The following is a 24,227-nucleotide window of genomic DNA, read 5'->3' as shown; positions in this document are numbered from 1 at the left end:
AGCATGCTTGCCTAGCGTGCAGGAAGACCTGGGTTCAATTCCTCGGTACCACATACATAAAAAAGCCAGAAGTGGTACTGTGGCTCAAGTGGTAGAGCATTAGCCTTGAGGAAAGCCCAAGGACAGTGCATAGGCCCTGAGTTCAGTCTGCAGGACTGGCAAAAGAAGGAGGAGGAGGAGGAGGAGGAGGAGGAGGAGGAGGAGGAGGAAAAAATGCAATTTCTCCTGTCCATAGCTGACAAATAAAGAGCATTGAGGGATGGCTGATATATCATCCCACAAGATGAAAGTCAGGATCATAGTACTGTATCTACCTTTGGAGTAGATTCGGTAGGGAAGAGATTTTGGAGCAAAAATAGCAGAACAAGCATTCCAATGCAAAACAAACACCACAGAAAAACAAAACACCTCTTGCACAAGGTTATCTAATTCCCTGACAGGTGCTTGGATAAAATAGCCACTTAGTCCTTCAAGTCAAGGTTCCTCGCCCTCCCCTTCCACCCACCTAAGACTGGGGCAGGCAAGACAGGCTCGCCCCCTCCCTTCTGCCCTGTCCATTGCCAGGGGATGGGAAATGACATTGGAGTCGCTGACGCCATCCCTTCCCGCCTCTGGCTTGCAGAGCGCATGCGGGCTCTCTCCTCACTTCCTCTCCAGGAGGGAGCAAGAATAAAGCTACGCCCTGGCCGGGCCCGCGTCACAGGAACTTCAGCACCCGCGGGGTGGACAGCGCTCGCCTGCACCTGCAGACCTGCCAGCCGGGACATCTTCCTTAAACCTGCGGGCCGCCGGGTATCCTTGTTGCACTCCCTCCCTGCACCTCAATTCTCTTGGTCCTTCTTGTTTTGTTTTGTTGATTGCTTTGTGTTTTTTTCTTCCCCCCCCCCAACTCCACCGTCCCCTTTTCATTCATAACAAAAGCTACAGCTCCCAGAGTCTTGGCACCAGGCTCTTTTTCTGAAGCCCAGTGTGAAAGAATGGGGTTCCTTTGGACAGGCACTTGGATTTTGGTGTTGATATTCCACAGTAGCCCAATTCAAGCTTTCCCTAAACCCGGAGGCAGTCAAGGTAAGGTGCACACTTTTCTTCTGCCTCTCTCCCTTTCCTTTTTGCCAGGAACAGGGAAATGCTCCACACAAGCTGTGAGCTGTTAATCACCCTGCCTTGTTCTCCAGTTCTCCAATTAGATTCTATCTGTGCGTATTGACCAAGAGTCAGCTGGAATTAAGAGACAGGATTTTTTTCTCCCCTTTGCATTTCTAAACACGGGCTGTTTTCGTTTGGGTTTATTTGTTGTTTTTCTTTTTCTGAGATCTTATCTTGAAAGGGGGACCAGGGTGCCTCTTCCTCCTAAAGTGGCTTGGAATGTCTTTCATTCTTTTTAAAGGTTTTATAACCTTTCTCAGACACTCCACTCTATTTATAATAGACTATATGATGACAGGGCTTGTAGTTTGTTGCCAACAATGCTAACCCAAGTTATGCTATTCTGAGTTGAGGAAAAGCTGGTAAGTCAAGCATGAAGATTCTATATTTAATGTCTGGCTAGAAAACAAAAAAGAGATAGTTCTGTTAACTCCTGAAATACCCAGAGACAAGAGAATATATTAAAACAAAGTGGATCTCCATCTCCATTGTACACTATTAACAATCTTTGTTAACAGGCATTCCGAATTATTTCTCTCAATATTTTAAGTTGTTTTTTGAACATTTTAAGTCTATAGGTATCTTTCCAATAAATAATTATAGCTATTTGTATCTATTGATTCTAGACCAATCTTTACATAATAGAGAACTGAGTGCAGAAAGGCCTTTGAATGAACAGGTAAGTCTGAATTAAAATGATAATTATCCATTTCATCCTTCTTTTCATTAATGTAATTGCAATTCTTTCATTAATGTAATTGTATTGTGACCTTTTATCTATTTCAAATTTACAAACTTCAGGGGAACTAATAATAAATAGAAATGAGAATGAAAAAATAAGTTTTGGTCATTTCTATGCCTGACAGTCTGCACATTGAGGTTTGCATAATATATAGCATTGACAATATAAATAACCCAGTAAGTTCAACAGAATATTTATCCTGATTTTTTAATTTTACAAAAGTTTTTTAAACCAATATGATAGTAGAAAGAAATTATAACACATCAGCCCCTTTTAAATCTTATTTAATCCTTATAACAGTGCCTTTTGATAAGCATTATTAGATATGTTGTATGAACAGGAAAGCTAAATCTCATGGAGATTAAACCATTTGGCTCTTGTACTTGGTAAGTCATGAAATGATGATTTAAAGCCAGAATCTGTGTTCTTATTACAGATTGCTGAAGCGGAAGCAGACAAGATTAAAAAAACATCCCCTCCAGGTAAAAAAGAATCTGACTGATACTAAAATATGTAATGTTAGCTGTGAGAACATTAATAACTAAAGTGGTTGTGTTGAGTTTGGGCTTTTTTTGTTGTTTTTACAGAAAACAAACTAGGTGAAAGCAATTATTCTGTTTCTGATAATCTGAATCTACTAAAAGCAATAACAGAAAAGGAAAAAACTGAGAAAAACAGACAGTCCATAAGAAGTTCTTTATTGGCTAATAAACTGAATATGGAAGATGTTGATTCAACCAAGAATCGAAAAATGGTTGATGATTATGACTCTACTAAGAGTGGATTGGAGCAGAAATTTCAAGGTAAATTATTAAAAATAATTTTAATACTGATTTTCTCCGATTTGAAGTTTTTCATTACAGGTTGCCTTTTGTTTGTTGTGGGTCATGAGGCTTGAACTCTGGGCCTGGGCACTGTCCCTGAGCTCTTCAGCTCAAGGCTACTGCTCTACCCTTTGAGCCACAGCCCCACATCCCATTTTCTAGTGATTAATTGGAGATAAGAGTCTCATGTTCTTTAGTGCCTGGGCTGGCTTTGAACCATGATCCTCAGATCTCAATCCTCCTGAATAGCTAGGATTATAGGCGTGAGCCACTGTACCGGCTACAGGTTTTTATTTATTTATTTATTGCCAGTCCTGGGCTTGAGCTCAGGTCCTGAGCACTGTCCTTGAACTTTCTCAAGGCTAGAGCTCTACCACTTGAGCCTCAGCATCATTTCTGGCTTTTTTCTATGTATGTGGTACCAAGGAATCGAACCTGGGTCTTCGTGCATGCTAGGCAAGCACTCTAACACTAGGCCAAACTCTCGGCCTTACAGGTTTATTTTAACAAGTCTTCTCTTAAAAAAAAAAAGTATATAGGCCAGGAGCATAGCCTAGTGGTAGAGTGCTTGTCCAACATGCACAAAGTCCTGGGTTTGATTCCTCAATTCCACATACACAGGAAAAGCCAGAAGTGGTGCTGTGGCTCAAGTGGCAAGGCTCTAGCCTTGAACAAAAAGTATCTAAGGACAGTGCCAAGGCCCTGAGTTCAATTCCCAGATCTGGCACAAAAAAAAAAAAACCAAACAAACAAAAAAAAAAACCTATCCTCAGACTCATCATTCTTCTCTGATATCAATCAAACCTCACTTGAGCTACTGCCAAATCTACACATCTTCTTGCAGCCCTCTTATTCTTTTTCTTTTTCTCTCTTTTTTTTTTGCCAATTGTGGGGCTTGAACTCAGGGCCTGAGCACTGTCCTTGGACTTTTTTTTCTTAAGGCTAGTGCTCTACCACTTAAGCCATAGCATCACTTCCAGCTTTTTTCTGTGTATGTGGTACTGAGAAATTGAACCCCAGTCTTTATGCATGCTAAGCAAACGCTCTACCACTAGGCCAAACTCCTGGCTCCAAGCCCTCTTCTTTTTTTGTCTCTATTCAACATTTTTTTTGTCCTTGAACTTAAACTCAGGTCATGGTCACCAGTTAAAGAAAATAAGAATTTCATGGACTTTCTGTCCCAGGCTGAGTAAGGACCATGATTCTCAGATCTCAGCCTTCTGAGTAGCTATGACTACAGGTGTGAGCCACCAATGGCCTACCTTCTCCAACTTATTTTAATGGGGCAGCCAGAATATATGCCTTTCTTCTACCTCTCTCTCTCTCTCTCTCTCTCTCTCTCTCTCTCTCTCTCTCTCTCTTTCATTCTCTCTCTCTCTCTCTCTCATTCTCTGTGTGTGTGTGTGTGTGTGTGTGTGTGTGTGTGTGTGTGTGCAAGTGTTCTACCACTGATCTATATCCCTATCCCTTGGCTTTTTCCTCACTTCATAATAATCCTGTCTGATTTCAAACGTTGGGATTCTTGTGCTTCTACCTCCTGAGTGTTGGGATTACAGGTATGCACTACCATGCCTGTTTGAACTGCCAATTCTTCTCATAAAAACCTTTAGTAAATTCCCACTTCTCTTGGGATAAAAGCTAAAATCCTTAACATGATTCCTGGCTATAGTTATATGTCCATCCAAGGCACAAGATATGATTTTTAAAAATCTTGGCCTTTCCCTTCATGATTCTTAATGCAGACTGTATTTTTACATGTGTAAGTGAATGATGAAGGTCTTTCTCCAAACTAAATTGAGAATTAAACAAGAACAGAGAAACTACAGTTCCAGTGAATGCTCATGAATTCAGTGAATGACTTTATGAATTAAATGAATAAACTAACGAAAGAACACGAGGAAACAAATGAATTGCTGTAGCCAGGCATTGAGGAAGAGAGAGTATTTTCCATTCTGCAGACCAGTGCTTAGGACAGAGCTTAGGCTTTCTTCTATGCCTGATTTTGTTCCATGGCAACAAGAGAATTACGCTAATTATCTCTGCTGGAAAATAACTGCCAATTAAATTGGATTTTCATTGAACATTACAGCCAGAGGAGAGTTCAGGAATGTTCATGTTTGGAGATGAAGGCTTAGGTTTTGCATTTTGCTATTCAGAAAAAAAAATTAACTTGAATTCTATTTTTTAACCTAAAATAATTTGACTAGAAATAGACTAACATTAGGATAACTGAATTTAAACAAATTTAATCACTTTGAACTGACCATTTAATATAATGAAATTTAAAAAATATATCAAACAGGAGCCAGGCATCAGTGGCTCACACCTGTAATCATAGCTACTCAGGAGGCTGAGATCTGAGGATTGTGGTTGGAAGCCAGCACAGGCAGAAAAGTCCCTCTAAGACTCATATCCAATTAACTACCAGAAAACCAGAAGTAATGTTGTGGCTCAAATGTGATAGAGCACTAGCTTTGATCAAAAAAAAAAAAAAAAAAAAACCAGAGACAGTGCCTAGGCCTTGAGTTCAAGCCCCATGATCACCCAAAAACTAAATTAAAATTTAAAAGTACTAATTCTAGGTAAGTCATAAAGCTCTTTAGTTCACCTGATTCCAGGTATATGATAGGTTCCTCCACCCCTGTCCCAAAAAATGTTCTTGCAAAAACAGGACATATAGGGATAATACCAATCTGTAACTAATGCAGAAATGTATCATCAAGATATTCAATGTATAAAAGAATGCTTTGAATAATATGACATCCTATATGCACACTGCATACTATGTAAAAAAAGTATAGCATTGTTTCTATTACTAGTGACAAATATTTTGAGAGAATATTTTATTATGTAACCCATGCTGGCTTTAGAGATAAAAGTCTCATGAACTTTCCTGCCTGAGTTGGCTTTGAACTGTGATCCTTAGATCTCAGCCTCCTGACTAGCTACAATTACAGGTGTGAGCCACCAGTTCTCAACTCCTAATTTTATTTCCAAACAAGAGTTTATATAAAATCAAACACCACTGTACCATGCCTCAGACGCGTCTGAATATAGACAAGTGAAATATAGATAACTACAACGTGATCTATGCAATGAGTCTGTGACCACTGTGCTATGAAATCATGGTTGCTTCTTCTAGATGATCCTGATGGCCTTCATCAACTGGATGGAACACCTCTGACGGCTGAAGACATTGTCCATAAAATTGCCACCAGGATTTATGAGGAGAATGACAGAGGAGTCTTTGACAAGATTGTTTCCAAGCTTCTGAATCTTGGCCTGGTAAATTGTATTTATGAGAAGAAACCAAATTCTCCCTTTGGAGAACCACATGAAACTAAGTCACTTGATTCCAGTAGCCAAGTATTTACAATTCATCTCCTTTGTCTTGAGTCCTAGGGTTCCCTTGGGGAGTTTATAATCTATCAGACCCCCCCCCACACACACATTTATGAGTCAGGCTGGAAAATGGCTTGTCTCCATTTGGAAGGAAGGAGGAGGAAAGGGACCTCAGAGGAAGACATGTTGGAGTGAGCTTAGGAGGGCAGGGAGGATATAAACAGAGAGCTGGAGGAGGATAGAGGAGAGTGGTTCCCCCACCATGACCCACAGACGAAAGGGAGCAACTTTAAAGATATTTCTAAAACACTCCATGAGGGCTGGGAATATGGCTTAGTGGTACAGTGCTTGCTTTGCATTCATGAAGCCATGGGTTTGATTCTTCAGTGCCACATAAACAGAAAAAGCCAGAAGTGGCCCCGTGGCTCAAGTGGTAGAGTGCTAGCCTTGAGCAAAAGGAGCTCAGGGACAGTGTCCAGGCTCTGAGTTCAAGCCCCAGGACAAGCAAAAACAACAACAACAACAACAACAACAATACCCAATCCATGGGTCTTCACATGGTCGAACTGATAGCTTACCATGGCTGACCCAAAGTTACTTCTTCCCAAGGGACTAAACAATTACTTTAATTTATAGCAGGAAGGATAACGTAGAAAGAACACTCTGAATGCCTCCTAAAAATATGTGTTCAGGAGCCAGACAGCAGTGGCTCACACTGTAATTCTAGCTACTCACTAGCCTGAAATCTGAGGATCATGCTTCAAAACCAGCCCGGGAAGGAAAGTCCCTGAGATTCTTATCTCTAATTAACCAGCAAAAAGCTAGAAGTGGAACTGTGGCTCAAGTGGTTCAATGTCAGCCTTGAGTAAAAATGGCTAAGGGAAAGCATCTATTCTCGGAATTCAAGTTCCATTACCGGGACAAGAAAAAAAAAATCTGTTCAACAACATAGTTTAATGTAGATTTTTTAAATCACAAGAATGAGAATACTAGCCATAATGGCTTTGCCTCTTTCTAATAGATCACAGAAAGCCAGGCCCACACCCTGGAAGATGAAGTTGCAGAAGCTCTACAACAATTAATTTCAAAGGAAGCCACCAATTATGAGGAGGAGCTCAATAAATCCATAAGCAGGACTGAGAACCAAGCTGGAAAAATACCAGAGAAAGTGGTATGTACATGTGTGTGATGCACATGGTGTGTACATAATTGTTACCTTACTTAAGGAAACTTGGAGAGCTGGAGGTAGGCTTAAATGGTAGAACTCTTGGAGAGCAAGTGCAAAGCCCTGAGTTTGAACCTTGGTACCACCAAAAATGAAAGGGAGAAAGACGGGGAGTGGGGATGGGAGAAAAAGAACAAGAAAAGGAAACTTGGAATAGCAGCATTTTTAGTCCACTTAAAATGTATATTCACAAGATACCATTAAGATCAAAGATATAAGTGATCTTGGCTTGGAAAATAATTAAATTATTAAAAATAATTTAGTAAAAAAATAAATAAATAAAAATAATTTAGTAAAAATGTTTTTTAAAAATCTTATTCCAGTCTGCTCTCCACTATCCCCATAATGGGGGGCAGTCACTCCACAGCTAATAAAAGATTCCTAGCCCAATTTTTTTAATAAAGAATTTATTAACATTGATTTTTACATCATATCTCAAATGATGTGGTTTTTTTTGAGGGGAGGGGATTTTTTTTATTGTAATTAGTAAAAGGGTTACATGATATTTGCCAGATAGAAGGTGCATTAATTCACATACATTGATACCCTTTCACATGTCTTGGTACCCATTACCCTCCCCCCCACACCCTCCACCATAAACGATGTGTTTAACAAACAAGTATTCAAGAAGGGAATCTCTATACTTAGCCCAATTTTTTAAAAAAATTCTTATTCCATAGTCAGGAGCATGACCTAGTGGCACAGTGCTTGTCTAGCATGCGCAATGCCTTGGATTTGATTCCTCAGTACCATATACACAGAATAAGCCAGAACTGCCCGGCGAGGTAGCTCACACCAGTAATCCTACCTACTCAGGAGGCTGAAATCTGAGGATTGCCGTTCAAAGCCAGCCCAGTCACTAAAAAGTCCATGAGACTCTTAGCTCCAATTAATCACCAGAAAACCAGAAGTAGCACTGTGTTTCAAGGGATAGGGCGGTCTACAGTCATACCACTCTGAATGCGCCCGATTTCGTCTGATCTCATAAGGGGTAGGGCGGTAGTCTTGAACTGAAAAGTTCAGGGAGAATGCCAAAAGTTCAAGTCCCACAGCCAACAACAAAAAAAAAAAAAAAAAAGAAGGAAGGAAGGAAGAAAAGAAAGAAAGAAAGAAGAAAGAGAAAGAAAAAAGAAAAGAAAAAGCCGTAACTTTTACTGTGGCTCAAATGGCAGAGTGCTAGCCTTGAGCAAAAGTGCTCAAGGACAGTGCCGAGGCCCTGAGTTCAAGCCTCAGGACTGGCCAAATATGTCTATATATATATTTCAATTCCAGGTTGTGTTCTTCCACCTGCCCCTGCCCCTGTCTATCATCTTTCATTCACCCTGGTCATTGATCCTTTCTTCTCGTATCTGGACTCTTCAACTCTTCATTATTTTTCCTCTTAGTATCAACCAAGATCTGAAATTCTCCCCCTTGCCCCTTGTCTTGACTTCTCTTTAAAATTTGTGATGGCTGGGCACAGTGGCTCATGCCTGTAATCCTAGCCACTCAGAAGGCTAAGAGCCTAGGATCATGTCATAAACTTTAGGCAGGGTCTTGCAAAGATAGAGCATCTTTCTCTAAGTCCCAGTGATCTTAGTCATTAGGTACACGCCAGTCCAGAAAAAATCCTCCCAAAACTTGCAAAATAGGAAGATTCCTTGCCTTCCAAATACATAAGCAAAGCTTTCCTTCTAACCAAATGCTTACTATTTTGTTTTTAATTTTGGGTGCTGGTACTGGGGGATTTGAACTCAGGATCTGAGTAGGGTCTCTACCAGTCTTGGGGCTTGAATTCAGAGCCTGAGCCCTGGACTTTCTCAAGGCTAGAGCTCTACCACTTGAACCACACCACCACTTCCAGCTTTTACTATGTATGTGGTACTGGGGAATGGATCCCCAGTCTTCGTGCATGCTAGGCAAGCACTCTACCACTAGGCCAAACTCCTGGCCCTCTAAGCTTTTTGCGCTCAGGGCAAGAGCTCTACCACTTGAGCCACATCTCCACTTCCAGCTTTTTGATGGATCACTGGAGATAATAGTCTCCCAGACTTTCCTGCCTGGGCTAGCTTTTAACCTTGATCCTCAGATCTCAGCCTCCTTGGTAGCTAAGACTACAGGAATGAGCAAGCCACCAACAGCCAAGTCCACATACTTACTTTTCTTTGTAATTGATCTCTTTCCTGGCTGGAGACTCCTCCGATGGCAGCAGTTCAAGATGGCTTCAGTAATGGAGATGATGATGAAACGGTATCAAATGCCTTGACTTTGACAAATGGCTTGGAAAGGAGAACTAAAACCTACGCTGAGGACAGCTTTGAGGAACTCCAGTATTTCCCGAACTTCTATGCACTTCTGAAAAGTATCGATTCAGGTAACCTCTGTTTTGTGTGTGTGTGTGTGTGTGTGTGTGTGTGTGTGTGTGTGTGTGTGTGTGTATGTGTGTGTGTGTGTGTGTGTGTGTGTGTGCGCGCGCACGCGTACGCGCGCATGCTTTTCTTTTGTCTTACCATGTAGACTAGAAATAGTGACTCTAGGAAATTGTGTGGAGTTTTCTCTTCCTGTTTTCGGTTTCCAAATACAACCCTCAAGGAGCCCACAGGGACTTCAAGGGGAAAAGTTCACATCATTGCTATTTTCAAAAAGCCTGGATTACCTGGGCACCAATGGCTCATAGACACTTCTACTTTCAGCTTTCTAAATGAGTCAAAATGCACCCTACATGAAGAGAAGCCAGGAAGTCCAAACCACACCGGGAAGCCAAGACTTTGTCAGGTGGCCAGTGGCTTGGGCCTGTCATCCTAGCTACTCAAGAGTCTGAGATCTGAAGATCATGGTTCAATAAGCCAGGCCAGGCAGGAAAATCCATGAGATGCTCATCTCCAATTAACCAAATATAAAACAGAAGTGGAGATGTAGCTCAAGTTCAAGGGCACCAGCCTTGAGCAAAAACTGCTCAGGAACAGTGCCCAGGCCCTAGGTTCAAGCCACATACACACACACACAAATAAAGAAAACAAAAACCAACACCTTAACATGTGCTCTTCTCTCTCACAGATGCACTATGTTAACTGAAGGATTTCAGTTCATGTTTACTTTTGGTTAATTGTCTTTATTGGTATTGTTAGGACAGATGTCCTGCACTGCCTTAGATAGCGCTTTCTTCTCCCTGTTCAAAGACACAGCCCTAGAGCAAATCTTAAATATGATTTTCTGTAATGATAGTCTATGACCTTCAGGAAGCGGCCTGAGAGAGCTTTCATTTCTGGATAATATCCTGTTGTCCTTCAAGTCCCCAACAGTGACCAGGTGGTGCCAACCCTCTGCTGGTATCTGCAGGGCTTGTATATCTAGAGGATCTGTTCTGAGTCATCTTGCCCCAGTGGATGGCAGATGCCCAGCTCAGAACCACTGCTGCGATGCCAGGGAGTCACTCCTCATCAGAGGAGAGCATCAGCAGGATATCAAGTTCATGGCTGCGACCTTTAACAAAGTGATGAGGGGAGTCATTTCTCTGTTATTTCTCAGGACCTCTTCTCCCCACCTTGCCTTCATTCAACCCATGACTTTTCTCTTTTTTTGGTGAGGGGGGGAGCCTAGGCTCTATCCCTGAGCCTGTCTATGTTCAAGGATAGTGTTCTATCACTTGAGCCACCGACCCACTTCTGGTTTTTACTGTTTATGTGGTTCTGAGGAATTTAACCCAGGGCTTCATGCTTGCTAGACAAGCACTCTACCACTACGTCCCATCCTTATTGCCTTTATCTTTCATTTTAATGACCTCTATTGAAGTCTTCGTTGATACATGTCTTTTACTCCCAAAGACTGAACCAAATGAGAAATTAAAGGCAGGGAGAGAGCTGAGCACTGGTGGTCTCAGCTGTAGTCCTAGCTTCTCAGGAGGCTTAGATCTGAGGCTTGAAGCCAGCTGAGGCAGAAAAGCCCATGAGACTCTTAACTCCAATTAATCACTAGAAAACAGGAAGTGAACCTATGGCTCAAAGTGGTAGAGCACTATCCTTGAGTGGAAAAAGCTCAGGGATAGCACCCAGCCCCTCATTTTAAGCCCTAAGACTAGCATAAAAAAAGGAAGGAGGGGCTGGGAGTTTGGCATAGTGGTAGAGTGCTTGTGTAGCATGCATGGAGGCCAGGGTTCGATTCCTCAGTACCACATTCATAGAAAAATGCTGAAAGTGGTGCTGTGGCTCACGTGGTAGAGCTCTAACCTTGAGAAAAGTCCAAGGACAGCGCTCAGGCCCTGAGCTCAAGCCCCAGGACTGGCAAAAATAAAAAAAAAAAAGGAGGAGGAGGAAAAGGAGGAAAAAAAGAAACAGGAGGATGAGGAGGAAGAGGAGAAGGAGGAGGAGGAGAAGGAGGAGGAAGTAGAAGAGGAAAAAGAAGAGGGGGCTTGGTTCAAGTGGTAGAACACCTGCTTAGCAAGCACAAAACCCTGAGTTCAACTCCTAGAACTGTCAAAATAAAAAGAAAAAAAAAGAAAGCAAATAGAAAATTAAGCCAGGTGCTAGTAGCTTACTCATTCCTGTGGTCTTAGCTACTCAGGAGGCTAAAATCTGAAGATCATGACACTCTAATCTCTAATTAACCACAAAAAAAAAAAAGAAAAGAAAGGAAAAAAAAAAAAGCTGGAAATGGAGCTGTGACTCAAGGGACAGGGTGACAACCTTGAGTGAAAATGCCACACAAGAGCATGAGGCCCTGAGTTCAAACCCGGTACCATCACAAAAAAAAAAAAAAGAAAAAGAAAGGCTAGAAGAGAAGGAATGGGGAAAGGAAAAGAAAGAGGCAGTAAAGAAGAGAAGAAAGGAACGAAACCCTTTTGTACTAGTTTTCTTTAAATTATTTAATCTTTTTATGCAGAAAAAGAGGCGAAAGAGAAAGAAACATTGATCACCATCATGAAAACCTTGATTGACTTTGTGAAAATGATGGTAAAGTATGGCACAGTATCACCAGAGGAAGGGGTTTCCTACCTGGGTAAGAATCCTGCCCACTCTACTTTGCTGAGATGGTTTTCATTGTGATGTAAACTAGCCATTTGGTAATCCTGACCCCACTACTTTGATGTAGGCCAGAACAGTCCAGATTAACCTACTCAGTAATATACACAAGTCTAATTAACCAGATGTCTTCAATTCTTTAGAGAGCCATCTTAAATTTAAAAATGTCCCCTTTGTTATATGCAATCTTGCTAGCATTTCCTAATCTCCAGACAGACTTTGTGTGTGTGTGTGTGTGTGTGTGTGTGTGTGTGTGTGTGTGTGTGTGTGCGCCAATCCTACTGAAATTACTCTGAGCAGAGGTATGATTTTTTAAAACTAATTTCCTATAGCCAGGTGTGGCCCTGTGGCAGCATGTTTATTGTCCCAGCTACTCAAGAAGCAGAGGCAGAAAGTTAACTTCAGCCCAGGAGTTCAAGGCTAGCCTTGAACTGGCCCTATCTCAAAAAAATAATTGTTTTCTTAAGATTTCATAAATTGACATTGAATGAAAAAGCTTTTCTATAGTAGTTTTCTCTACATTTCATTACAATTTAACTAAGTGAAATCCCTGTTGTGTTTAAGCCTAGTTTAGCTTACACAAAAAGAAAAGCAAAAGGAAATTAATGACCTTGTGTAACTAAGAGGAGACTGTTTAGAGAGGTAGTGGATAGCCTGGCTTTGAGCTTGTGAAGTCAACCAGTAATGTGAAGAATTAGTCTGTCCCTGGATTCTGTGTGTTGATTCATTCCAGTCTGGCTGTTCCCTTGTGGAAACCAGTAATGGTGTAACTGCCCTAATATCATCTCTACACCAGATAGCAGGAAGAGAGCTTCTTTCTTCCTATGGTCCTAGTATGAAATCTCATTGACTGAGATTCAGTCACACGTTCCTCCTCAAACCAATCACTATTGCTCAGTCAAATGATTCTCAAACCCTCCCCCTTCCCCCATGGACCAAACCTAGGGCCATGGGAGACTCCTGATTATCAGGCTTGAGCTGTTCAACTACCACTGGATTCAAATTTTCTGAGTGGGAGAGGAGGAAGCAGGGTTCCCCAAAGCAAAAACCAGATGCAGTAACCATAAGGAAGTGTTATATAGGTGAAACCCACAGATGCTCTGAGCAATAGACATGGGAGGCAAAAGAGAGTTCTGCATGTAATGTGAAACACGAAGGTCTTCACTCTCGAGAGCCTGTGGTTCACAGGAATAAAAATTTAGGTTGAAGCTTCTTACTGGCAGTGTTAATATTTTGGAATTGTTGATGTGATATTTCTGGTGAGGATTAAATATTTTTAGTAAAAAAGTATGATATCATCTCTCAGGAAATGAAATCATATTTTCTTCTCTTCCTCCCTGTAGAAAACTTGGATGAAACAATTGCTCTTCAGACTAGAAGTAAGCTAGAAAAAAATGCTACTGACAATAAAAGCAAGCTTTCTCCAGGTAAGATTTACTGCCTTATTCATTCTAGTTTTCAGTAAAATAACTCTTGAGTAGTGAATAATGAGCTTTGGGGGACTTGAGTAAAGAAATACAGGTTTAAACAAACTTTTAAACTTCAAATTCAATCATAGGAATAGAATTAACCTTAGCTGTTTCTTGGCCAGTTACAGCATAGAAATTTAACCAACCAAAAGCACTGAAAGTAATGTGTTTCTTCCTCCTTCTCCTCTTTTTCCTCCTCCTCCTCTTTCTCCTCCTCCTCCTTCTTTCTGTGTCATTCCTGGGGCTTGAACACAGGGGCTTGGTGTTGTCTATGAGCGTTTGTGATCAAGGCTGATCTACCATTTGAGCCACATCACTACATCTGGCTTTTTGCTGGTCAATTGGAGATAAGAGTCTCATGGACTTCTCTGCCCAGGCTAGTTTTGAACCATGATCCTCAGATCTCAGGTTCCTATGTAGCTAGGATTACAGGTGTGAACCACCAGCAGCTGGCTAGTATAGGTTTCTACAGAGATTTTTATGAGGTGGCTCATAGGAAAGACAAAATGGCTACCTCACAAAACCCAATAATCCATCTTCAAAGTCCTTGTTAGCTGCTCGGCACCTGTAATTCTACCTAGTCAGGAGGTTGAAACCTAGAAGGTCATGGTTTAAAGCTAATTTTATAGAAAGTCCAAGGGACTCGATTTCCAATTAACCAGCAAAAACCTGAGCTGGAGGTGTAGCTCAAGTGATACAGCATCAGCCTTTAGGTAAGAAAGCTGAGCAAGCCCAAGACCCTGAGTTCAAGATGAATGCAGATAAGAAATACCCTAGATAAGAAATAACATCATGTAATCTGATTATAGCACCATCAGAGAAGACTCTTGAAGAAACAGATAGCACCAAGGAAGAAGCTGCAAAGATGGAGAAGGAGTATGGGACCTTGAAGGATTCCACAAAAGACAAGAACTCGAGCCCAGGCAGAAAGACAGAGGAACCAAAAGGTATGGAAGTGACAGATTTGGGTGGCCAGAAAGAGTAAAAGCTTGCAACACACAAAGAGGATCCCAAAACATGATGCACAAATAGGATGATCACAATCCAGGCCAATGGGGCATTAAAAAAGACTATCGGGCAGGTGCCGGGGCTCACACCCAGAATCTTAGCTGTTTAGGAGTCTGAGATCCGAGGCTTGAAGTTTGAAGCCAGTCTGGGCAGGAAAATCCATGAGACTCTTCTTTCCAGTTATGCACGTGCACACACACACACACACACACACACACACACACACACACACACACACACGTAGCACACACACACAAGTAGACCTGTGGCTCAAGTGCTAGAGTGCTAGCCTTAAGCAAAAAAGTTCAGAGACAGCACTTGGGCCCTGAATGCAAAGTCCAGGAATAGCACAAAGAATGAAAGGAATGGGCCAGGAGTTTTGGTGTAGTGGTAGAGTGCTTGCCTAGCATGCAAGAAGACCTGGGTTCGATTCCTTAATACCACATACATAAAAAAAGGTGTAAGTGGTGCTGTGGCTTAAGTGGCAGAGCTCTAGCCTTGAGAAAGCCCAAGGGCAGTGCTCAGGCTCTGAGTTCAAGACCCAGGACTGGCAAAAAAAATGTACAAAAGGAAGAAAGAAAAAAAAGAAGAGAGGGAGGGAGGAAGTGAGAGAGGGAAGGCAGGCAAGACAGGCAGAGAGGCAGGCAGGCAGGCAGGCAGGAAGGAAGGAAGGAAGGAAGGGAGGAGTTTATTTGAATATCCCTCCCTACATTTATGGTCCAGACCACTTATCTTTCACAATCTAAAACTTGATTGGGAATTCTGGGCCATATTCTGGTATATGAAACTTCTCAAACAATGAACCAATTCAGACTGGAGTCTGAATTACCTAGTGAGAGGTCCAGGATTTGATCTCCAGTATTGCAAAATCAATCAGTCAACTAGTAAACAACATAAAGGCACTCATAATATTCACAATTTTCGATTACTTCAAGAGGATAACTTTTCCCTAGTTTCAATTTAATCTAAATTTTTCCACTCTACTAAAAGCGTAGTATCTTTTGTATGGGCCTCACTCTTTGGCATTTTTTTTATTTCAAGTAATTTGTTCAAAAGTATCAGATTATGAGTACTATGAGTCTTGAAAAAACATGCCACCCCTTCCTTTATTCTCCTCTTAAACATTGATTTCTAATTAGTGCAGTTATTTGAATGACTCAAAGCCCATTTCTAAAATTTAGGAATATGCCATAAAAACAAAATCTATTCCAGCCCTGTCTATTAACTTGCTCCATTTTTTGAAAGCAAATTACTCTCTAGAGACCAAAGAAAATTACATTAAAACTTTATTCCATTATCTAAGTGTGGCTTCTGTTACCAGATGGATGTTTACTTGTTCACTGTGCTGTGTGAGTCACTGGAAATCTTTTTTTTTTTTTTTTTAAATCAGCTAAAGGGTGAGGTCAGTGTAGTAACATTCATGAAATCACCGCAGTGTGGTCATGTCATATCGATGGCCAGATAGTGGAATTAAACTACCCAAAGTAATCCTGGGGCTAACTTTCCCTTCTTAAATAGCTTATCCACCTTTATCATTTTTAGACAAGAAGTCTCCCTATGCAATTAATAATCATTGACTAGTGTATGTGGATATTCTTGTTTCACCTAAATAAAAACAGGCATTCTTCTAGAAATGTCCAAAAATAAATTTCATGGCTGTTCTTCTCCTATGAGTGAGTGATTGAAAGAAAAAAAATGATGTATCTTGATTTATTTTGGTAGCATAGGACTTGAACTCAACCTGGGCACTGTCCTTGAGCTCTTCAGTTCAGGCTACTGCCCTATTGAGCCAACCCCTACTTCCCATTTTGTAGAGGTTAATTGGAGATAAGAGTCTCAGGTTCTTTTGTGTCTGGGCTGGCTTTGAACCTTGATCCTCAGATCTCAGCCTCCTGAGTAGCCAGGATTACAGGCATGAGCCACCATGCCCGGTGAAGGAGAGAGGTTTTTTTTTTTTTTTTTTTTTTTTTTTTTGCCGGCCCTGGGCTTGGGCTCAGGGCCTGAGCACTGTCCTTGGACTTTCTCAAGGCTAGAGCTCTACCACTTGAGCCTCAGCACCACTTCCGGCTTTTTTTGCTATGCATGTGGTACCGAGGAATTGAACCCGGGTCTTCGTGCATGCTAGGCAAGCACTCTACCACTAGGCCAAACTCCCAGCCCAAGGAGAGAGTTTTTATGAGAGCCTCTACTTGTCTTTTCCAGGGAAAACAGAAGCCTATTTGGAAGCCATAAGGAAAAATATTGAATGGTTGAAGAAACACAACAAAAAAGGCAACAAAGAAGGTAGGATTACTGTGGATTCTGTTTGCCAAAGTTCCAAGCATTGCTATCTCCTCAGACCCACAAGCACAACAGCTGTCTCTCAGGTGCCAGGGGGAAAAGCAACCCATTTCTCTTATCAACTTCTTTCATATGAAATGTAGAGGAAACAGTGAACCACAACCATTCTTCTTCTTCTTCTTCTTCTTCTTCTTCTTCTTCTTCTTCTTCTTCTTCTTCTTCTTCTTCTTCTTCTTCTGATTATTATTATTATTATTATTGTTATTTACTTCTTACTTTTTTATTGTCAGGGTATTGTATAGAGGGGTTACAGTTACATTCGCCAGGTAGTAGATGCATTACTGCTCACACATTGATACCCCTTCTCATGTTTTTGTCCCCATTCCCCTCCACCTCCCTCTCCCAATCATCTTGTTTTCCTCCCTTCCCTTTCCTATTTCAAAAAACAAATAAACTATATACAATATACCACGTAACAAAGTCAGATTCAATAACAATATGAGATTAACCAAAGGGCAAAAGAAAGAGAAGAGAAATAACATAGTACATTAAGAACAACAATCACACAAGATAAAGCTCTTGTTTCCATATCCTAGAAGTCCTTTCATTTAGTCTCATCCTGTATGACCTTGTGTATCTAGGTTTTGAGCTATTGTAATCCTCTGCTAGGAGAGTCCAAGGTTTGTACTAATTATTACAAATGAGGGAAACCATGGAGCCTATGTTCCTTTGAGTCTGGCTTACTTCACTTAATGATTTTTTCCAAGTCGTTCCATTTCCTTACGAATGGGGTAATGTCATTCTTTCTGATGACAGCATAGCATTCCATTGTATATAAGTACCACACTATTTTGTTTTATTTTATTTTTACTGTTGGGGTAATGTATAGAGGGGTTACAGTTACATTTGCCAGGTAGTAGGTGCATTACTTCTCACACATTGATACCACTTCTCATGTTTTTGTCCCTATATAATTTTTTTTTTAATTTTTACTTTTTGCTGTACTCGAACTTGAACTCAGGGCCTCACATTTGCTCAGGCATGTACTCTACCACTTGAGCTAAATCCCCAGTCCCCATCTTTAATAATAGTCAACATTTGGCATCCTTATGTTGGCTACTTCCACCCTTTCTTGGGATATTTTTAACCAACAGTGTTTTTTCCCCTCCTTCCTTCCCTCCTTCCCTGCTTCCTTCCTTCTTTCCTTCCTTCCTTCCTTCCTTTTTCTTTTTTCTTTGTTTTGTTGTTGTTGTTGCTATTGCTGTTGTAGTTGGTCATGGGGCTTAAACTTAGGACAGGGGCACTGCCCCTGAGCTCTTTTTGCTCAAAGCTAGCACTTTACCACTTTGTGCTACAGGCTACTTCTAGTTTTTTGAGTGGGTAACTTTTCTTCCCTGGCTGCCTTTGAACTGTAATCCTCAGATCTCAGCTTCCGGAGTAGTGGATTACAGGCCTGAGAGCTACTGGCACCTGACTGTGCTTTACTGTTTTGTGACTGGAAGCTTTATTTTCCACTACAGTGCCATAAATACCTAAACCATCTTGCCATTTTGTCAGCAGGGGACAACTGATGTCACTAGGCAATGGGAATTTTTCAGCTCCATTATATATAATCTTTTTTTTTTTTCTGGGCCTGGGGCTTGAACTCAGGGCTTTGTCCCTGTTCCTTAGCTTAGCTTTTGTGCTCAATTCTAGTGTTCTACCACTTGAGCCACGGGAATTTTTGCTTGTTTGGTTGTGTTTTTTGTTTGTTTTGGTGATTCATTCAAGATCAGTTTCCTGGAATTTTCTGCCCAGTGTAGCTTTGAACTGTGACCCTCCAGACCTCAGCGTCCTGGGCAGCTAGGATTAGTGAACTAGGGCTCAGAAACATCCTTTTGTGTCCTCTGAGTCAGGAATCATCTTGTGAGCTACACACAAAACAGATGCTCAGCTAATGCATGCTCCGCTTTGTGACAGAAAGGAAGAAGGTAAGGATAGAAATGAGCATTGATTCTGCATGAGCCCTGTACCTGTCAGATGTTTTTCATGCAGAACCTCTCCAGTGGTCAAAGCAACACCGGACAGACCTGGGTTCAGAGCTGGAATTAATTAGATAGTATTTACTTCCTCCAGTGCCAGCTTTGAGTGAAAAAGCTCAGGGACAGCACCCAGACCCTAAGTTCAAGCCCCAGTACAGGCACATACACACATACACACACAATAATAATAATGATAATAATAATAATAGACAGAGCCAGGCAAAAGATGACATTGTCCAGAAAGAAATATACTCTGCCTGACATATGTAACTATCGCCCCTCTATACATCACCTTTACAACAACAAAATATTAGCCTGATTCTGGTAGTTCATGCCTACAATCCAAGTTACTCAGGAGGCTGAGATCTGAGGTTCGCAGTTCAAAGCCAGCCTGGGCAGGAAAGAGACGCTTCTCACCAGGTAACCACCAGAAAACTGGAAGTGGAGATGTGGTTCAAAGTGGTGGAGTGCTAGCCCGGAGCAAAAGGGCTCAGGGACAGCGCCCAAGCCCTGAGTTCAAGCCCTACAACCAACACAAAATAAACAAATAAATAAAAATTTAAAAATTAAAAGCAAAAAAGGTTGAGAACATGGCTCAAGTGGGTAGAGTGTCTGCCTACCAAGTGTTAAAGCCTTGAGTTCAAACCTCAGTACCTTCCATAATCTTGTTATTACCTCCAATTAACCTGCTTAAAAGCCAAAAGTGGGGCTGTAGCACAAGTGGCGCATCACCAGTCTTGATTGAAAAAGCTAAGAGAAAGCACCCAGACCCTGAGTTCAAGCCTTAGAACTGGTATACACACACAAAATAATAATGAAGAGAAGGGGAGGAGGAAGGGGGAGAGGAGGGGGGAGGGAGGGAGGAGGAAGGGGGAGGGGGAGGAGGTGGCTAGGAACATGGCCCAAGTGATGAGTATCTGCCTTACAAGCGTGAGGTCCTGAGTTCAAATCTCAGTATCTCCCATCCTCCTACTATCAAAATGCTTTTTAATGCTCCTCACCCTAAGGAGATTGTTTCTTCCCCATCTTGGCTCATGATACTCTAACAATATGTTTCCAGATTATGATCTTTCGAAGATGAGGGATTTCATCAACCAACAGGCGGACGCTTACGTGGAGAAAGGCATCCTTGATCGTGAAGAGGCCAATGCTATCAAGCGCATTTACAGCAGCCTGTAAAGGGGGAGGACTGCTGTCAAGGTTCCAGCCGTCTCTGGACTATTCCAGAAAATATCATGTAGCTTCAAAACACTTCTAATTCTACAATTAAAGCTGTTTTTTTTTTTGGCTGCAAGGATTATTAGAACGTGCACTTACATAGCTAACCTTTTAGAAGGGGTAAACATAGCTTTCTTGCTCATCACAGACATGATCTGAGAAGTAAAGTTGTAGCAAGCTGAGATTTTGTTCTGTATATACAATTCTTATTTCAGCCTCGACTTGCAGTTTATAACTCTGTGTGTGTGTGTGTGTCTGTGTGTGTGTGTGTGTAGAAGAGCCTGTGACCTAAATAGAAAACAGAATCCTTTCTTCTCCATCTCACACATGCATGCACATTCTGGAAGAATTAAATGGGTTCTGTTTTTAAGTCATGGGTTCTGTTTTTTCAGGCCAATCCCCCTTGAAGAACATGGCCTATTATCAGGGAGATGAAAGCAACTCATGCTGCCTCAAGGCCTTGCTAGCTAGAGCACCATGTGCTGTTTCAGCTGCTGTATACCTGGATCTGTGTTAGGTCCAACAGCACACAAAAAGGAACTCAGAATCACAAAGCAGTAGCCAGGTGCCAGTGGCTCACATTTGCAATCCTAGCTACTCAGGATGTTGAGATCTGAGGATTGCAGTTCAAAGCTAGCCCGGGCATTTCAAAGTATAGAATTTCAAAATCTATTTTATTTTCCCATGAAAAAGAAAACAAAAACAAGCCACTCCTATGTGAAAACATTCTTTATTTTTCTCATTCATACTTAGGTAGTTTTTTTTCTTTTATTACAAAATAGAAAACAAGATTTAGTTTCTTATTAATATAGAATATGCAATACATATTGAAATATATATTTATAGCATTTCAGTTATAAAGACACAACAAATTCAGCATCACTTAAACAGCCATGGTGTTTTCCACAGGAGATAAACTTTTCGGGCGAGGGATAGGAGCATGGCTCAAGTGGCAGGGGAGGTGGCTCAAAGCACAAGGCCCTTGGGTTTAATTCCCAGTACAGCAAAAGAAGTCTTCAGCTTAAATATAGAAATAGTCTCTGATACTTTATGTCAACCAGTATTTACAAAAGCAAATCTAAAACCACCTACAAACGTGACAGCATCGAGCCTAGAACTGGTGCCTCACACCTGTAATCCTAGCTACTCGAGAGGCTGAGATCTGAGGATTATGGTTCAAAGCTAACTCTGGCAGAACAGTCCCCAAGAGACTCTTATAGCCAAAAAATTACTCAGAAAAAAGCTAGAAGTGGTGGTGTGGCTCAGGTGGTAGGGAGCTAGCCTTGAGTACAGAGACTCAGGGACAGTGCCCAGGTCCTGAGTTCAAGACCCAGAAGTGGGCATAAGAAAAAAAAAAGTGAGAGTTTGAGAATACAGTTTTGCTGTTAGGCCATAATAAAGACTTAAAATTACAGAACTACTGAATTAGAGTTTTACAATGATGTTATGGGAATCCAAAATCTTCACCTGTCAGGTTCAAATCTCTCTTGGATTAGAGTTATGCCTGCGAATCACCTAACTGTGGTAGAGTGAGGCCACGTAGGGATTTTCTTCATCTCTGAAAAAATAAAAGAAAAAAAAAAACAGATCATACATTTGTGTTTAAAAGTGCATTCAGAAAATTAAAACATACACAGATTATAATTAACATTCAGTTTCTTAAAAAAAGAAGTTATATCAACTTGAAAAGTTGGGCATATCTCAAAAGTTGCATGACTTTTGTTCAATTACTTAAAGAAAAAATTTAAAAATTAATGTTACATGAAAGGTAAATTATTAAGTTTCAGCTTATTGTTCCCTATTAGTGCCTCAATTATTAGAATAAAATTCTACTTGTTAATTGTCAATGGTATAATGGTTCATGCCACTTTACCATACTATATAATCACAGTACTTTGGAAGTTAAGGTAGAAGGATCTTGAGTTCTAGGCTAGCCTAGGACACTTAGCAAGAACGTGTTTCAAAAATCAAATCAAGCTGGGCACTGATTGCTCACATCTGTAATCCAAGTTACTCAGAAGGATGAAGATTGTGGTTCAAAGCCAGCCCATGCAAGAAAGTTCATGAGAGCTGGGAATGTGGCTTAGTGGTAGAGTGTTTGCCTAATATGCATGAAGCCCTGGGTTCAATTCCTCAGTATCACATACACAGAAAAAGGCAGAAGTGGTACTGTGGCTCAACAGCACTAGCCTTGAGCACAGAGAGGCTCAGGGACAAAGTCCAAGCCTTAAGTTCAAGCCCCAGGACTGACCAAAAAAAAAAAAAAGTCCATGAGATTTATCTCCTATCAACCACCAAAAAACCAAAAGTAGAGATGTGGCTCAAGTTGTAGAACACTACCCTTGACCAACAAAAAAAAAAAATCTCAGGTACAATAGTACCCAGGCCCTAAAGTCAAGTCCCAGGACTGGCACACACAAAAACAAGTGATAATAAAAAAAAAGAAAAGAATGAATTTTATATGACAGCCTTTGAAGGTGTCCACATAGCCTTGAACTTGGCTGCTTTCCAGAACTGCAAGCCAGACAATGATCCTATCAAAACAAAGTACAGATTTTTGTTGTTGATGTTTTGTTGTTGTTTTGCCAGTCTTGGGGTTTGAACTTAGGGCCTGTGCATTGTCCCTGAATTTCTTTTGCTCAAGACTAGCACTGTACCACTTGAGCCACAGCACCACTTTTGGCTTTTTCTGTGTATTTGGTACCGAGGAATCAAACCCAGTGTTGCATGCGTGGTAGGTAAACACTCTACTCCCTGCCCCTTGTTGTTGTTGTTTCATTTTAGTTTTGATTATCAAGGTAATGTATGGGGGTTGCAGTTACATTCGCCAGATAGTGGGTACATTACTTCTCACACATGGATATCCCTTCTTATGTTTTTGCCCCCCCCCCCCACCGCCTTGTTTTTTTTAATGCTGGAGCTTGAACTTAGGGCTTGAGCAACTACCCTTTAGGCTCTTTTCATCTAAGGCCAGTTTTCTACCACTTGAGTCACAGCTTTACCTTCTGGCTAATTGGAAATAAGAGTCTCACAGATTTTCCTGTCCATATCTGCTGGATATGAAGCAGGATCCTCCAGACCTCATCCCGCTGAGAAACCTGGATTACAGGTATGAACAACACCCAGTGATACCAAGGAATGTTTACCTGCTTTCTTTTAGTTTCTTGGCTGCCTGAGTTGAAATCTTAATCTGTAAGTCAAGTCTCTGCAGGAAATCACTGGCTGACACTTCCTGGGGCTGGACAGGGAGCAGGTCCTGGCTGGGAGGAGAGAGTTGTATCCCAGACTCCTCCTCGGGTTTCTCTTCAGGGTTATCTACCACTTCACTCTCTGGAGAATCCATGGAGTTCAGTCCATTAAACAACAAGGGCTTCTCAGCTATAACTGGGATGTTCAAAGTCTTCTTCAGAAATATACAGTCATTGGTAAACAGTTTATTGGCCCTTTTAATCTGCTCTATCTAAAATACATTAAAAAAAAGGAAACAGTTACGTATTACCCCATCCAACACTAGAGTCATCTACAAAACCCAGAATTACAACTCTTCACTGACTCATGTTCACACTGCTATTTCCCCTGGAAGGCAGTTTTCAACTCAGTGGGTTTTGTTTTGTTTTGTTTTTGGTACTGAAGTGTAAATTGAAGGCCTTCAAAATTTGCTAGACAGGTGTTCTACCCTTTGAACCAGTCTCTTCTGCACTCCCACTTTTTGTTTTAGTTATTTCTGTTTTGCCAGTCCTGGGGCTTGAGCTCAGGGCCTGGGTACTGGCCCTGAGCTTCTTTTGCTCAAGGCTAGCACTCTACCACTTGAGCCACAGCTCCATTTCTGGCTCTTTTCTTTCTTTCTTTCTTTTTTTTAAATTTATTAGAGATAAGAGTCTCATGAACTTTCCTGCTCAGGCTGACTTTGAACCGTGATCCTCAGATCTCACTCTCCTGAGTAGCTAGAATTATA

The 24,227-nt window shown here is 41.2% G+C and overlaps 2 protein-coding genes across 3 annotated transcripts in view; one reads left to right on the top strand and one right to left on the bottom strand.

Moving 5' to 3' along the window:
• Positions 1-682: 682 nt before the first annotated feature.
• On the top strand, positions 683-20,454 carry Scg3 (secretogranin III). Of its 2 annotated transcripts, XM_090358408.1 has the most exons (13): positions 684-792; positions 922-1,068; positions 1,773-1,825; positions 2,325-2,370; positions 2,476-2,691; positions 5,855-5,997; positions 7,076-7,225; positions 9,452-9,632; positions 12,137-12,253; positions 13,620-13,703; positions 14,555-14,692; positions 16,956-17,036; positions 20,115-20,454. In XM_090358408.1, the coding sequence occupies exons 2-13, from the start codon at positions 978-980 to the stop codon at positions 20,231-20,233; spliced, it is 1,419 nt and encodes a 472-aa protein (XP_090214534.1). In that variant the 5' UTR covers positions 684-792; positions 922-977; the 3' UTR covers positions 20,234-20,454. The 2 variants fall into 2 exon arrangements, with proteins under 2 accessions (XP_090214532.1, XP_090214534.1); XM_090358406.1 differs by having other exon boundaries at positions 683-1,068.
• Positions 20,455-20,997: 543 nt separating this feature from the next.
• The window catches only part of Lysmd2 (LysM domain containing 2), a 7,386-nt gene continuing 4,156 nt past the window's right edge, over positions 20,998-24,227 (bottom strand). Inside the window, exons 2-3 of the mRNA XM_090358409.1 lie at positions 23,419-23,732; positions 20,998-21,830 (exon numbers count right to left, since the gene is read on the bottom strand). Of these exons, the coding sequence (XP_090214535.1) occupies positions 21,788-21,830; positions 23,419-23,732 (357 nt within the window). The 3' untranslated portion in view covers positions 20,998-21,787. The remainder of the gene's footprint in view (positions 21,831-23,418; positions 23,733-24,227) is intronic.

Source organism: Megascapheus bottae, chromosome 25 (genome assembly GCF_031878675.1).
Source record: "Megascapheus bottae isolate mThoBot1 chromosome 25, mThoBot2.hap1, whole genome shotgun sequence".
Lineage (NCBI taxonomy): Eukaryota > Metazoa > Chordata > Mammalia > Rodentia > Geomyidae > Megascapheus > Megascapheus bottae.
Note: the sequence above shows the minus strand (reverse complement) of the source record. Positions and strands in the feature narration are given on the sequence as shown.

Bases quoted from the DNA above. Each gene is read 5' to 3' on its own strand.
- Scg3 (XM_090358406.1), top strand. From the start codon at position 978: ATGGGGTTCCTTTGGACAGGCACTTGGATTTTGGTGTTGATATTCCAC. The intron at 14,693-16,955 runs GTATGGAAGTGA...TGTCTTTTCCAG, and splicing joins AAAGACAGAGGAACCAAAAG to GGAAAACAGAAGCCTATTTG. The intron at 17,037-20,114 runs GTAGGATTACTG...ATATGTTTCCAG, and splicing joins CAAAAAAGGCAACAAAGAAG to ATTATGATCTTTCGAAGATG.